General features: G+C 42.2%; 1 protein-coding gene across 29 annotated transcripts in view; it reads right to left on the bottom strand.

Moving 5' to 3' along the window:
- mbnl1 (muscleblind-like splicing regulator 1) overlaps positions 1-15,051 on the bottom strand; it is a 43,595-nt gene that overhangs the window by 21,185 nt on the left and 7,359 nt on the right. For 27 of the 29 annotated variants that reach the window (XM_012916765.4, XM_004542588.6, XM_076876276.1 and 24 more), the window contains exon 2: positions 9,180-10,208. In XM_012916765.4, the coding sequence (XP_012772219.2) occupies positions 9,180-9,353 (174 nt within the window). In that variant the 5' untranslated portion in view covers positions 9,354-10,208. Of the gene's footprint in view, positions 1-9,179; positions 10,209-10,348; positions 10,390-10,628; positions 10,729-15,051 lie in introns of those variants that run through there. The other 2 variants (XM_076876272.1, XM_012916767.5) reach the window with 2 other exon arrangements.

Here is a 15,051-nt window from a genome sequence, read left to right as displayed (position 1 = left end):
CCAAACTTAGACCTCCCTCTGTTTTTTTGTTTTTTTCTCACATGCCCCCCTCCTCTCCCTGTCTGCCTCTCTCTCTCTTGCTATCTCTTGATACACAAACCAACTTTCATGTGACTTCGTTTACATTAATGTCCCCCTTTCTCAGTTTAGCGATGCTTCTCCTCCTGCGAGGTCAGTTTCTTGCTTTTCATTATCCGTGATAACAGAGCAATCACACGAGTATTGATTTGAGCCGCAGCACTTTATGAAAGCCATCCAGTGCTCGCGACGTAGCCCGGTAACATTCATTTAATCATCTCCGAGCTCTGCCTCAGAGTGAGAAAGAAGAGTCGCTGAGCAGAAATCGCAAGTCTGAGGCAGCAATGACGCATCAATAGCAACACTGTTTCTGAAATGACTGAGGTGGGCTCTTTTTCTAATATTGGGCCTTCTGGGTTGAGAAATAAAGACTTTCTTTTATCTAAATGAGACATTTCAAAACTTAAAGCATGAGTAATGCAGTGGGATGCAATATATTCTCACTAAAGAATGACAAGTAGACTTACAATGCCCTGTATATATATATACATATTTATTTATTTGTTATAAAATATATAATACAGTCGTGGTGTATAATGAGCTTAGATTACAAAAGCAATCTGGAGACAGACAAAGAAAATGGGGAAGTGATCTTAATACAGAGAAAACAAAGTCACCTACAAATAAAGCCCCTTAGCCTGGGATGAGTTACGTGTACCAATCTCCTTCCACATTTTTTTGTCTTTCAACCAAGACTCCATCATTATCTCTATCACTTCAGAGTGGCAGCGTTGTGATGCATTTCAACCCTAAGCAAGACCTATAAAAGAAGGAAAAAAAGTTTAAAGGGGTCCTTTTTCTCTTTTATATACCTTCCTTTAGTCCCAGCTTTCTGCTCTCCCTTTTTTAACCCTTGTCACTCCCGCCACCATCTGCACAAGTCTCAGACAACAGGGGGAAAAAAGCCTCTTCTATCAGTAGCCAAGTAATAATGATTAGTTTAGTTTGCAGCACTAACAGATTTAATCTGGTATGTATTATGCTAATCTGATCTCACAGTCTGTAATCCTATCCACGGCTCTAATCCCACTGTCAACTGGCCTAATCCTGTTTCTGTGTGTGATTATGCCTTTCGGGCTTGGCACCAGCACGAGGACGATTTCACCCTCTTCCTCTCCTACAGCATTTTATCAAGTGGTTTAGCCTCATACTCTTTCTATTATGGAAGATTATATTCTGATATTCATAAAGTTTGCAAAAACAACAGCTGGAACTAGCAACAGCTAACTTGCAACTTCAGAATTAAATCCAGCCTAAAAGATTTTGCAAGCAAGGCTACAGCCACAAATGCAAGTCATACGCTATATTCTGCTGTCTGTGACCATCATATAAAGTAATTAGGGCTAATAATTGGTGTTCAGATTGTGTCACTGTTCCAGGTCAAGAAAACAACAACACATGAATTATCCTGCCTAAATTAAGCCTACATTTGAGGGTGTTGACTGTGACTCATTGCTCAATAACATATAATGAAATAAACGAATGCATAATGGAGAATATTTTAAGTTTCAGATTCGCCAAATAAGGTAAAAGAAGGTTTTCCTTGCGATGACAATGAAAACTGAATTGAAGACAAGCAGAAAGTGATTAAGACTGTTGCCATGAGTCTGACAGGCCCAGACACTGCGATTCTGAGAAGGAATGCACTTAAAGAAAAACAAGACAGGCACACAGAGAGCAATTGAGAAAGAGAAAAACACATGGACAGCTATCAACTATTTTTTTCCCCTTTTTGCCTCACAGTCACTTCTAAAAAGCATGTGAGTGTGCAGCGCCTGACATAGCCTCCTTAATGTTTTGGCATCGACGGAGAGAAAAGAGGCAGGGTAAACGTGACAGCTGGACCGAGGAGAGGGAGTGGCAGAGTGAAAAGGTGTTAAGAGAATTGAATCTAAGTGAGCGGCTGTGCCCTCAAGCTACGCGCTCACCTGTCTTGTGGGATTGATGATAGCCTAGCTAACTGTAGCATCTGCTAGTACTGTTATCAGTAACTATTAATAAAGTTGATATAATTTTGTTTCTTTGTTATAAACTATATAGCGTGAAAAATGTAACCGAATGGGCACACCTTGCAGTTCATTGTGTTTTCTATTGATTTGAATCACGGACCAGTGGCATTACCAACACTAATTATAAAGTATTGTGCCAAAGTCTTGACCCACCTCTCCATTTTTTTTAAAATATTTTGCTTCCAAGGAGCCCGAATTTTTGTAACTTTTTAAAGGTGGGCTAGATCAATACTTCTCCAGGGTTTCTGAAGCTCTTTCCAAGTTTCTTTACTTAGACTTTGGCTTGTTTTCAGTCCAGTCCTTGTGCCTGACCATTTTCAGAGGAATTAAGCCACTTTAGACTGACCTATAAGTCATTCAAAAATTATAAGGCCACCTAATTCAAGGGATGAACCAGCGTTGTGTCTACATGCAAAGGACAATTTTGCAAAAAACACTTCAATACTAACTTTGTTACTGCACAAAAACACATAGTTGAGTTGAATTTGACTGATATGAATTGAAAAATACCAAAGATAACAGCAGCTTTAATGAGATAAAATACTAATTTTGCATCAACAAGGCAAAATAAAAATCCACCAGACCCAACACAGAACCTGAGACACAGATCTTTCAGTTGATCCATCTACTGTTCACTGAAGCCTTAAACAGAAATGGTCTTTGTTATAACCTCAGGATAAAAATGCTCGGAAACTCAAGTGCCAGTTTTAGGACGTTTACTGACCACTTTTAGAAACAACCACAGCTAGTCGCACACATACAGGAAACTGTCCCACGCATAACATTCCGGCAGGGAGAACCCTGAAAAACCTCTGAAGGTTCCGGGATGCAACGCCCCCGAACATACATTAACAACAAAACTGTCTATAACAGTCTTAGTGGAAGACTGGGTGTCAAGAAGCCATTCTTAATGAAATCAAACAGGAAGAAAAGGGCGAGGTATGCCAATTTAAACAACAAGTGGACTGCTCACGAAGTTACTATGAATCCAAATGTGAAATTCCTGGTTCAAATATTGTCCCTAAGAACAGAGGAAGTTGGGAGGTGAGTGTCTACGGTCATCTGTAAAACATGGTGGAGGCTTTATCATTTCCGCCAGTGGGGTTGGAGATCTTGCCAATTTGATGGAATTATGAACACAGAAAAGTACCATCAGATTCTGATACCATCTAGAAAGCATCTGATTGTCAACAGCTTCACGCTTTAGCATGACAATAATCCCAAACATACTGTTAATACAGTAAAAGCATACCTGGCCTCCCCAGAGCCCAGATCTCATATGACTGAAGCAGCTCGGGATCATCTTGACAGATAACAGAACAAAACGCAGCTAAGATCCAAAGAATAGCCTTGAATGTCCTTCGAGAAGCCTGGAGAACTATTCCTAAAGACTACTTAAAGAAATTACAAAAAGGTTTGCCAGCCAGAGTTCAGGCTGTGTCGAAGAATAAAGGTGGTCACACCAAATATTGACTTTTGAGCTTGTTAGAATTGTAAAAACCACTTTTTTGCCTTATATACTGTGTTTCCATATATTCACACATTTCAGTAAATCGCTGCACCTACTTCCCATTTTCCCAACAAAATATAAAGAAATGAGGGGTGGACTCAGTACAGATTATGTTTTACGAGTTTCGGATAATTTAACGCTTGAATCCTGACTTTGATCTGTCAATATTTGCTACTGGGTGGAGCAAACAAACCCTCGGGCTATTTGTAGCTTTCTGTTAAGTCTGTACGTTAAAGACAGATTCAGAAAGGGCAGCTAGAGAAGTAATCATTGTATCACTGGTGTTATAAATGGGCCCAGTGTGATGCCGGGACAGGGACGGCTGACACCGAGAAGAAAAGACTGTTGTTGCTGATCTTCTGTCACATAAGCTCACAGACAAGATGCATAGATGCGCTGATGTGACAAGGATGCACACACAACCTAAAACAAGCAGGCCAAGGAAAAGGCTCTATGTGGTTTAGTGTGTGCATCAACCAGGATTAGCGTGGTCCAAGCATGAATGTGACAAAGACTTAAGAATAGGCCCATTGATGCCAGGAGAAAGAAAACTAAAAACGCCTACTTACTGAAATAAAATCCCAGTTATGGGTCTCAGTTTATTTTAATAAGCTAGAGGAAAGACTGAGCACAGCCACGCACAGCATCCGTTTAGCAGAAGCTGTATCGTACAGATGAATAAATCTACCCCTTAAATATATTTAAAGAGGAGAAAGAGCTTTTCTGTATGCAGTCATAGAAATCCCATTAGGAATGCAATTAAGATGAAAAGTCTGCAAGAGGAGTTACATCATTCCTGCCAGAATCCGACTGAAAATCTGCACCATGCCACTGAAAACAAACCTTGATGACTATGGCTTGCACTTTTTGAAAGTCAGTGTATCAAAAGCAAAGTGAGTACGGCTGACCTATGACCGACTTTGGATTCCACGTGCTCATCTGTGGCTGCTGTGTTGGAAAATGGCACATCTGTCTGTCTTTAGCGTGTGTGGTGTGCTTACGTTAACCCTTGCAGTTGATTTAACGTGGCAGAGTGTTCCTCAGGTTATCGCTGGCCAAAAAAAGTGACAGGTATTGAATGCACGTGGCCATATACAGTCAGTCATTGCGGAGACTGGCAGAAAAATTTGTTTGAAATCACAAAAATGCCGTCAGCTAGCAACATGGTTAATATTTACCAGAAAAGTCTGTCTGGTGTGTCTGTGTGTATTTAACCTCACTGTACTGGATCTAAACGTGCTGTCAAAATATGACCAGCGAAACGAGAGGAAAGGCAGATAGAGGAAAGAGAATGAACGGGAGAAAAAGCCAGACAGATGCAGTCCAGACCAGAAGTTGTAAATCAGGTGTAAAATAATGGCTAAAACAAAGTGTCAGGTCGCAGCTTTTATGCGTGTTTACATTGACGTAGACAGAGCCATGTGGGGAAATGTAAGCGGCCTAATAAAAAGAATTACCACCAGCGTGAGGCGTTGAAAAGTAGCTGGACAGCAATGCATAAAGTCAAATAAACCAGCATATTTAACAGATTGTGGAAAATCCTGTGGGGAAAATGACTAATTTAAATATTCAGTCCATAGATATTAACACACGATATATCTTCACTGGGGACGCTCCCTCAGCCTTTTACCGCTGCTTGTTGTGGCATCTTTCCGTGATTAGTCTCAGCAGGGGGAAACCATCTGCAATCAGACTGATATCAGGTGATGCTCGTGCTGTGACTTATAGGTAATTGCTTTTTTCTTTCAGCAACTTTTTTCTTTCCTCATTCCTGTAGTTCACTTGTTACTTTTTTGTATATTTTTGAACTGCAATCTGTTTTTTCTGGATTTTCGGCTCACGTGGGAGGTATCATGAACAACGGGGAAACATGTATGCCTACATCCTCTGTCTAGCAGCTTGTTAGGCATTTACATGAGTACTTCTGCTTTTTTTTTTTTCAACATTTCTAGCAGCTGACTTTGGCAAACCGATTACCTTTTGTGTACCTCTGATAGATTTTTTTCTTTTGTTAACCCCTATTATTGTTTTCTTCAAGTTAAAGTGAACTCTTAACCCATATTGAGTCTAATTGCCAACCTCAGTCACACAGTTCTTTTTACACGGATGTAAAGCATACTTGAGACTTGGCCTTTTACAGTAGCACCTGCTTTATGTCGAATTTAATGTGCCGAAGTGAGAAAAAACGGTCCCTGAACAAATAATTGGTGTGCAGATGGTAAACAAGCAAATATTTCTCATTTAACATCCAGCTCGCCTCAAACAGTGCAGCAACACAAACGAAGCGGCCGCAACAGCACCACAAATCCCGATGTAATGCACGTGCATGTGCTCAGAAACGTGATGACAGTGGGTGTGTCAGGCTGGCAGGTAGACAAAGCACAAAGTCTATGCTGTGTGAAAGCATGTGTGTGTGTGTATCTTCAAATGGTTCTCTGTGGTAGACGATCAACTGCTTGCATTTTTAAACATTTGGGATGCCATCCGGGGTTAAACAAGGACCTGCTCCTGACCTAATTCCACACGGGTTTGTGTTGTACGATACGTGTGTGGTAATAGCTGTGCTAGTAGGGTAGTTATCCAGGTGTAATGTGACCCATCTTGCCCAGGAATGGGTGTGTCCTGATGCAACAGACAGACCGAGTGGAACAGCACAGAAGGCGCTTTTAATGAGCATTAAAAACAAGCAACAACAAGTTCATTTACAGCAGAGAACAACTTGCCTCATATACTAATGAGGCAAGTTGCGCGCTTGTTTCTGCAACATTAAGCCCCTGTTACACTCCTATCAGCTTTAGTGTACAAGCAGAGAGAACAAGTGGTATCAACTAGAGTGAGTTAAAAGTAAGTTACTACGCTGTACCTCCTCGAAGTATCGGGTATATTTTAAACATCTGCCTCATCAGTTAATCTGTTGCTTAGATTAGTTTTAGCTATGAGGCCCGTTGTTTATTAAGATTCCAATTTATTACACCTCACCTATCTGCTCTGCAGTTAATCATTGACGGGCAAAGTTACAAAGCTGACTTTAAATCAGGGAGTCCAGGCTACCATTATCCCTCTCTAAATATTTACCCTGCTTCGACATAGCTGAGCTGTCTGTGCTGCACCAACCAGATAGACAGGCAACAGAAACGGCTGCACTCTGAGGTTAAGGCCAAGTGTAAGGCCAGCAAACACCCACAAGCATCTTGTTCAAGCACGGGCAGATTCAAAAGCACCTCCACTCTGTTACGGGTCTGTGGCCTAGATGGATACGTGGTTGTAATTGATTTTCTAGCTTGAGGGAATGTGGTGCACATATGATTACTGCCATGAGAAATCATGATTTAACTCCTTTTTACTATTTCTGGTATCAATATATTATGTACAATGTCATTTAGTGCCGGACAGATGTTTGTGAGGCCGTGACCGTGACATAAAAAAAAAAAGAAAAAGGCCGAAAAGAGAGCGAGAGTGGCTGTTGGGGAAATGACTGGCTTTGGGTGTGACCTGCTCAGCTATGCACTAGTGATCATGTGAGACCTGTGCTAATTATACACTTCTCAAGAAGAAGGTCGATCCTCTCTCATGGGCAGAAAACATGTGCACATGTGTCCAGGAGGCTGCATTAGTGTCTGCGTGTTGGGAGTGGGCAATGTGGCTTCATGTAACACAACTCATTCGAGAGTTAGTCCTATTTCAACCTCTCAATCTGTGTTAAAGAGAATTAGGGCAGCTGATTTTTCACTCAGTGCTGCTGCGGGTCTGTTTAGAAAGACTAATGCAGAGAGAGTGTGTGTGTGTGTGCGTGTGCAGAACTAGAGGTTTATGCCTTATCATATAGTGTGAACAATTATCTGACAAATCCACAGGTTTTCTTTCTGATATTTCCTCTATCCTCTTTTGCTCTTTCTCTGTCTTTTTACTTTCTGCTTCTCTTTCCATTGTGGGTTTCGGAGACCTGCTCTGTTTTTCATTACCAGTGGAAAAAATGGGGCGAGTGGTTTAAAAAAAAAAAAGTATTACCCATCTCCATTAATACACATATCCTAGTGGAAAATGAGTCTAAACTACTAAAAAAGGACTTCAGAGTCCTTCAAAAAGCCACCGTATACTTGCCAGTCACTCCTTTTTAATGGCAACCTCTACCTCAGTGTGACAATTTAAACATCCGCCTGCAGATAAAAGCACCACTGCTCTCTCAGTCAATATCCTCTCGCAGTGGGTAACACTGAACTCAGGAGTCTGTGACATGTAGGTAACGTTGTGTTATGTCTGTAGCAGTTATGCTGCTGCAGCAGGTCTTCAGTTTGCTAAAACTTGAATATAACTGGATGCCACCTTTTTTTTGTTTTGGCTATTTTAAAATGTTAATCCAAATTATTTTCTGACATCTGGCAACACAATATTTTAACTATGTGAGGCTGAGTAAACTAAACTGCTTATGAGTATTATGAGTGCCTTATGTCCCACTTTTGCAAAGTTGCAGTGTTTTGAGAAGATTTCAGGAGATTAAGCTGTGAAAATATATTAAACTTTTCTTGTAATTTTCATGTGCACAGGTGAAGAAGCTGCTGAACAGTCAGCTTGGGCCTGACAATGTTCTTTTGTCCACATCTGGCTGTAACAACTCTTCCCCTGAGTTGCACTGCGCACACGCTGTCCTCATCCTAACCCTGCTCACATGCAGTCAATGACCACGAGTCACCAGTATCTGCTGGACAATACAAACACGAAAAACATACAGTGCCAAGTCAATGCTGGAAACTTTGGGTTGAGGTCCACCCATCTCCAGAGATCTTGTGCTCCGATAAAAAGAGTCATTGTGAAAGAGCGAGAGAATCGACGAGAGTGAGAGAGAGAAAAAAAGAGGTGTTTGCTTTCCTGCTGCTGCCTAAAAATGGAAAATTACTGCATACAGTTCCCCAACTCTGCTCTAAAGCAGATACACATATAGAAACACACACAAACCCCTTATAACTGCCCTTAGGCCTCTGAACAGGAAGTGGTTTCAGCGAATGAGAGCTACATGATGACGCTATCGCCTTGTTCGTTTCTAGCAGCTGAGCTTTGCTTAGGGCATCCGTATGAGTTTGTACATCTGGCTATTCATCAGACTGTTTGTCTGCTTTTCTATTCAAACACTGCCCCACAGCAAACATGATCACTTCCAGAATAACTGCGCTATTGTAGTAAATTCATGCAACTGTGTTTATGTGCAGTGTAATCAGTCGGAAAAGCAGCCGATTCTTGAATGAATTCCATTTGGAAGTAAACACTACTCAAAACATTTCGGACTGCGCCAGAAAATTCCACAGCTCTGTGTTAAATATGCCGAACTGCCTCACCTAACCCCACCGCCAAAACACCCACCCCCCTCCATTCTGCACCCTTCATCACATGTTCCAGTCACCTGACCAGAAATAGGTCGGACCAAGGAGAGCACATGCTGTGGCCAGATGGTGCACTCCAGTTTGTTATTTCCAGTTTGCAACACCATAAATTCCCTCAAACTGCCTGTCAGACCGAATGTGCTCAGTCTCTTATCTGTATCTCTTTATCGACTCCAGATTTCCTGCTCGCCACTTCTCCTTTCTTACCTTGAGCGAGTCGAAGCAAGCGATGACCCGTCCGTTGTCCACCTGGCAGCTCTTGGCTGGGTGAGCGAACTTGCACTCCTGGTCGGAGCGTGAGCAGGTGCCCCTCTGGAACTCCCGACATACTTCCAGTGTCAGCCACTTTGTGTCACGGATGTGTGTTATGTTCATTGCCATCTCAAGACGCCGGCAGAAAAAAGTATTCCGAGCGGAGATCTGTTCGAAAACTCTTCGAAATCTGTTCAAATTAAGTACCTATAGTGTTGTTATCCACAATCTTTTTCTTTTTCTGTTTACTTATCAGTGTTGTCACTGTCTGGGATACTTGTCTGTGAAGATGAAATGAAACACTCAAAAAGAAAAGTTCCTACTGATTGACTGGGCTCCTTCTCCAAAGTAAAATGTTGCAGGATGGCTGTGGATGTAAGCAGGTCCTATTCTTGATCAGACAGCGGCTGATAGAGTTATTATATCCAGGGGAGACTACTTAGCTTAACAGTCAAGCTGCCTCTCTTGGTTAGACTTCTCTCTCTCACTTGTTATTGCTTACTGAACTGCGTCATCTATAACATTCCCAGGCGAAGGTGACAGCCGAACTGAGAGCCCTCTGGTTAGGTGCAGTGAAGCAGGCAACAAAGGTGACAGTCTAGGTGTAGCCTGCTACAAGAAGGTTAAGGACACTGAGGACTAAGTGGAGGCTTTAGAGCGTTGAAGGCGAAGGTGAAAGGCAAGGTGATGCTGTGTGGGCCTGGTGGTGTGTTGGGCTGCTGTGGTAAGGCTGGTCAGCTGGTGGATAGTTGCTGGCAGCAGGGCCGTCTTACAGTGAGGAGAGCGGAGTTTGGAGTCAGGCTGCGTGGAGTGGATGATGATGGTACAGTGGATGGGGTCGGAGCGAAGGCTGCGAGGAGGGTGTGGCTGCTGTCCTTGTACTCGTGTTGCTGTGGCAGCAAGCGAGCGAGGCAGGGGGGAGGGTGGAGCTTCAGCTGTAGAAGCAGGTCAAAGCTGCAGCAGACATCAGGGAAGGCACTTCCTCTGGGGAGATAAAGAGAGAGATAGAAGAAAGGGGAAAAAAGGAACGAAAGATTAGTCTATATACAACACGTTAACAAAAAGAAGATAACAACTATCATGTTTGTTTTCCCGCTCGTGTGTCTTTCAGAGAAGATTCTGACCTGCAGGATTTTTAAAGTCGTGACACTGCTGAGCTATGCAGCTGTGGGAGTGAAGAATATGTAAAAATCTCAGAAATGCAGGGGTGTCAGCGAAAACAAATAAAACTTTCACCCGCTCTGCGCTCTAAACACACATAGTGCAAGCACACCTTCATCAGGCCATGCTACGCACAAACAGACACACACACATAGAGAGAGAAATGCACAAAGCAGCCATTCACAACTTTCCACATCATCTGGACAACGCAGAGAAAAGCACATCAAATCCCGTATCACTTACAGTCCAGTACAGCAAAGCCGGCCATTGCAAATGTGTTTAGAGGTGAAAGAAAGGAAGAGAGTGAAAGCAAGGGGGAAGTTGAGGCTGGGCATGAGGGAGAAGAGTTTAGTCATTTCCTTTCTTGCGAAGCCTTGTGAGAGCGGTGGCCAATGAGAGCTTGCGGAGTTGCAGCAACATTCTGGGCCGAGCGCCAGGTGAGAGCAAGGGGGAGGAGCGAACAGGAGGCTGACCTGCCCGCTTGCTGTTGAAAGACACACAGGCTGAACTGTTTCTGCCTCACAAGATAACCTGTTTCCTTATCAAAACAATAAAATTCATGGACTCCAGAGATAATGTCGTTTTATTTTTAAATAGGAAATACCACCGTTGCAGTAAGGCAATGCATATTGCAAAGGTCTCGCACAAATGCAAGCTCGCACGCAGTAATTGTGCAGAACACGATTGAATGAAACAGCCTGGTTATTATTTCACTGTCAGAATTTTCCCATTTATCACTTTTAAATGAGTTTATACATTTAAATGAGTCGTTTTTTGCTTTGCGTTTGTTTTGATTGTTTGTTTAAATTTTGCATTGCTGCCAGTGGTTTCTATTTTTGGTGAATCCATTGTATGGGGTCTGTTGGGGGAATCTGCATGATTGGGATCCCAGGGGCCCATCCTGCCCTTATCGCTAAGCCAGAGTAAGTCACCACACCCTGTGTAGTGAAATCGCTTTCCCCAGAAAAGCATGTGCACCCTCAGCAATGCCACCAACCAACCACTGCTAACTTTACAACACTGCAACGCACTATATCAGAGCCCTGCAGCAGCGCAGCGCAGCCTATGATGAGCCAGCAACATAGATAAACAGTGTATTTAGAGAAAGAGAGAGAGAGAGAGAGAATGACAAAACATTTCAGTTTCACCTTGGATGACCCTTATGATAGCAAATGTAGCAATGTAGCATTAGAAATGACCTTTGGCGTGTATTCGGAACGCAAATCCTGCAACGACCATACTCGACGACTACACACATACCCAGACAATTATCTTTCATATCACGCGTTATATGGAGATCAAAATAAATTAACTTTCCAATGAAACACAAACATAAAACATCTGTCTCTTCACTATAACTAGTGCTGTGTCAGTTTTTGGATCGATTCCGATACCAAAGGAATACATATACATGGCCAGTATTGCCGATACCAGTAACGATAACCTATAGCGGGAGTTTATGTAGTGGAAAGCAGTGTGTTGTGATTTATGAGCTGAATCATCATCTATTCATATTTTAATAATTTCAGCATATTTTAATGACCCCTAAATCGTTATGATTTTTTACTTTCCACAGTAATTAGTTGATACAACAAAGCACACTTTTCAGCTTTTTCATCTATTTTAAAACTATTTTTCTTTAGACCTGGAATGTAAATGTGCCTGTATCTGAAGCACTTTGGATCAACTTCTGTTGTTTAAATGTGATGTGACACAATTCAGTGGGCTACATATTGAGAGGTTAGAAACAAAGTATCACTCTGATACCAACACCAGCGTTGGTATGAATACTAACGATATTTGGATCGATCTGCACACCTCTCTTATCTTAGCAAATGTTGCGCAAGAAGCAATAGTTTTCCTGCCGGTTTAAAAACTCTTTTATGCCAAAAAACATTTTTGAGTAACAGAACTTCGATTGAATATCTTCGTCAGAGTGCAACTCTTCCAGCATGCTGCATGTCATACTTTTGTTTGTGTGACTCGGGCCACATTTCTGTTCCCATGAACTCTATTCACGTGAAGTCATTCATCAACTTGCGCACACTGCTACATAAATGTCAAGTCAGTCGAGAGTAATCTTTATGTGTGTTCATGAATGGTCTGTTATTATCACTAAATGTTGACCTTACATGTACCTATTACAATTGAGTCTGATGAGGCATTTAGTGACACACTTTTACTACCAAGTACACTTTGTGGGGTTCAGCTGAACCATGTTGTCTGGACACTAATGAGGTGGAACAGAGACATCTAATTCTTTTTTTTTTTTTTAACTAAAGGCACCTGGAACTGTCTTCAATCAAATGCGAGGGTGTGACGACTTGATGCATTAAAAGCTGACAGCCCCCTGAGTCTGTCGGCTTGCCTAATCAGTTTCTGTGGTTTTGGTCAGATGAGAACACAGCTATGAGGGAGAAACAATGTAATATGGTGTAAGACGAGCCAGAGTAATAATGAATCCTCATTATGATCCATCATGTCTGGACAAGGGCCTCCTTCCCTTATTGATTTCCTCATCTCTACAGTTTTTTTCTGTTGGTGTGCCACTCCCTCTATCTAATTCCACTTTAACTGTCAGTGCTCTTCGAGTATCCATTTCAAATCAGCGAGTGTTTAACATTATCTTCTTCTCTGCTCTTTCCACAAAATTTCTAACAGTAATATAATTTGAACAGGTGGATCTGTGATTTCCTTCCTATTGTTTCAGCCACCTCAACTCCACCCACGTCTCTGCCTTCGTGCCCTCGGTGTGATTATCTGGCCTATGTTCTCGTTCAGCATCCTCGGCAGCCGTCCCTTAGACTCCAAGGTCTTGTAAGCTGGTGCAAGGTCGATCAGAGTGGTGGAAGGGGAGACAGCGAGAGAGCGCAAGCAAGACATTCTTCCTATCGCTCTTTTAGGACACGTGGTAGTAAGACTATGGGCCGACAAGAAGAGGAAGCGGAAGAAGAATCGGTCCTGTGACAACAGCATACACTTTTATGGCATAAACAGTTTTGAAAATCAAGCCTCCACATCTTTTACTTTCTCTTCCTTTTGAGCCATGAAACAAATCTGTTCTCGCTATGAAAAAACAGAACAAACTGTCAATATTCACCCTACGCCGAAAGCCCCTACAAATCATAAAACCTGACACTGATGTGCATGGTGAATGGTGCTGAATGGCAGTCGTGCATGAAAACATGCCTCAGCTGACTGAAAAGTGGAATCTACCAAAGACACATGCTAATCTGGCAGCTGGTTTTGGGATTTTGGAGTCCTTATTGCAACTGGAAAACTCAGCAGGGCCGAGAAAACAAGAAATAAGGTGTGGCTCACAGTTATGATAAGACTTCCTGAAAAAATGAGCGACACATTATTAGTTTAGATAAACGTGGCTTGACTTCATGGCCACGAAATACTTAAGGCTCTTTATTGCATAGACGCATAAAATGGAATAACTAGCGCAGTATTAACAGAGATTAATCTCAAGAAAATGCACGTATGCTACTGGTTATATTGCACCATCTGGTATGGCTACCTAATTAGCAAACCACAGCTTCGAGGCGGAGCTTCTATTTTCGACTGTGACAGCGGAGAAAGACGCAGTCATCCCTTTTGGTTCGCTGCTGTTCAGCGCAGGGAGTGGTTTCAGCATTTTGCCAGAGGTGGTGTCAGGGTGACAGTGTGCTGATACAGGTCATCACGCTGTACGAAACACAACACCTCTGGACTTGCTGCTCAGAAGCTAGCATTCCAATACTGCCCTCGTTGACCTTTACACACACTTACACACCGGTGCATATCTGGACACATATTGATACTTTCTTTATCTTTTCTGCATTGATGCACAAATGTAGAGGCTAAATGATGCTGCTCAGATCTCAGTTGGTTGAGAGACTGCATTCAGTAAGGTATCCAAAAAAATTCGTGCAAGTGTATACAGGACACTATTTACTTACACTTCATTTATTAGTTTGGTTTAATGTGAGTACAGATCACATGGACAGAGAGCTGTGCAAATATAACATTGCTGTTCTGAGCTGTGCCACATCTGTTACTCTTATCAACTTCATTGGCATGCTCGTCCTCATCATAAAGTCATTAACTTGTCTTATTTATTAGTCGCATCAAGTTATGTATTTGATTAAGGTTTCCTGAAAGTAACTCTTTGGCTAGAAACGCAAAACTAACAATGCCTATTGATTCTCTAGAGGAGCAAACCTCTGGAGACAATGAGAGCTCTTGTGTGGCACACATGGACAGCGCTAAACACACACACACGCTGACAACATACATAAGCGAGAACCTGTGTAAACACACAAACCTCTATCCGACTCGACACTGGGCATTCTTAAACTGTGGTGAATATCTGATTGTGGGCAACACTGCATCTTTGTGTGCACATGTGTGTGTAAGGATGTTGTGAAATCAACAGACAGTGAGGATAATGGCGGGCCTTATGGTTTATAGAGTGGCTCGCTGGCTCGCGTTTATGTCGTCTGTATCAGTACACAGAGAGACAGGGGCTAATTTCTACTGAAACGCACTAAGACGATTGCAAATAGCCAAAAGTAAAGTAAGATAACAAGTGAACAATTCACAAGTTTCAAAACAAGAGAATCATATGCTCTGACCTTTGCAGTCACCGGATCTCAATCTGACTGAGCAATCGTGGAAGATT

The sequence above is a fragment of the Maylandia zebra genome, linkage group LG18, assembly GCF_041146795.1.
Source record: "Maylandia zebra isolate NMK-2024a linkage group LG18, Mzebra_GT3a, whole genome shotgun sequence".
Taxonomy (NCBI): domain Eukaryota; kingdom Metazoa; phylum Chordata; class Actinopteri; order Cichliformes; family Cichlidae; genus Maylandia; species Maylandia zebra.
The sequence above is the reverse complement of the archived record's forward strand: the minus strand, read 5'-3'. Positions and strand labels throughout refer to the sequence as shown.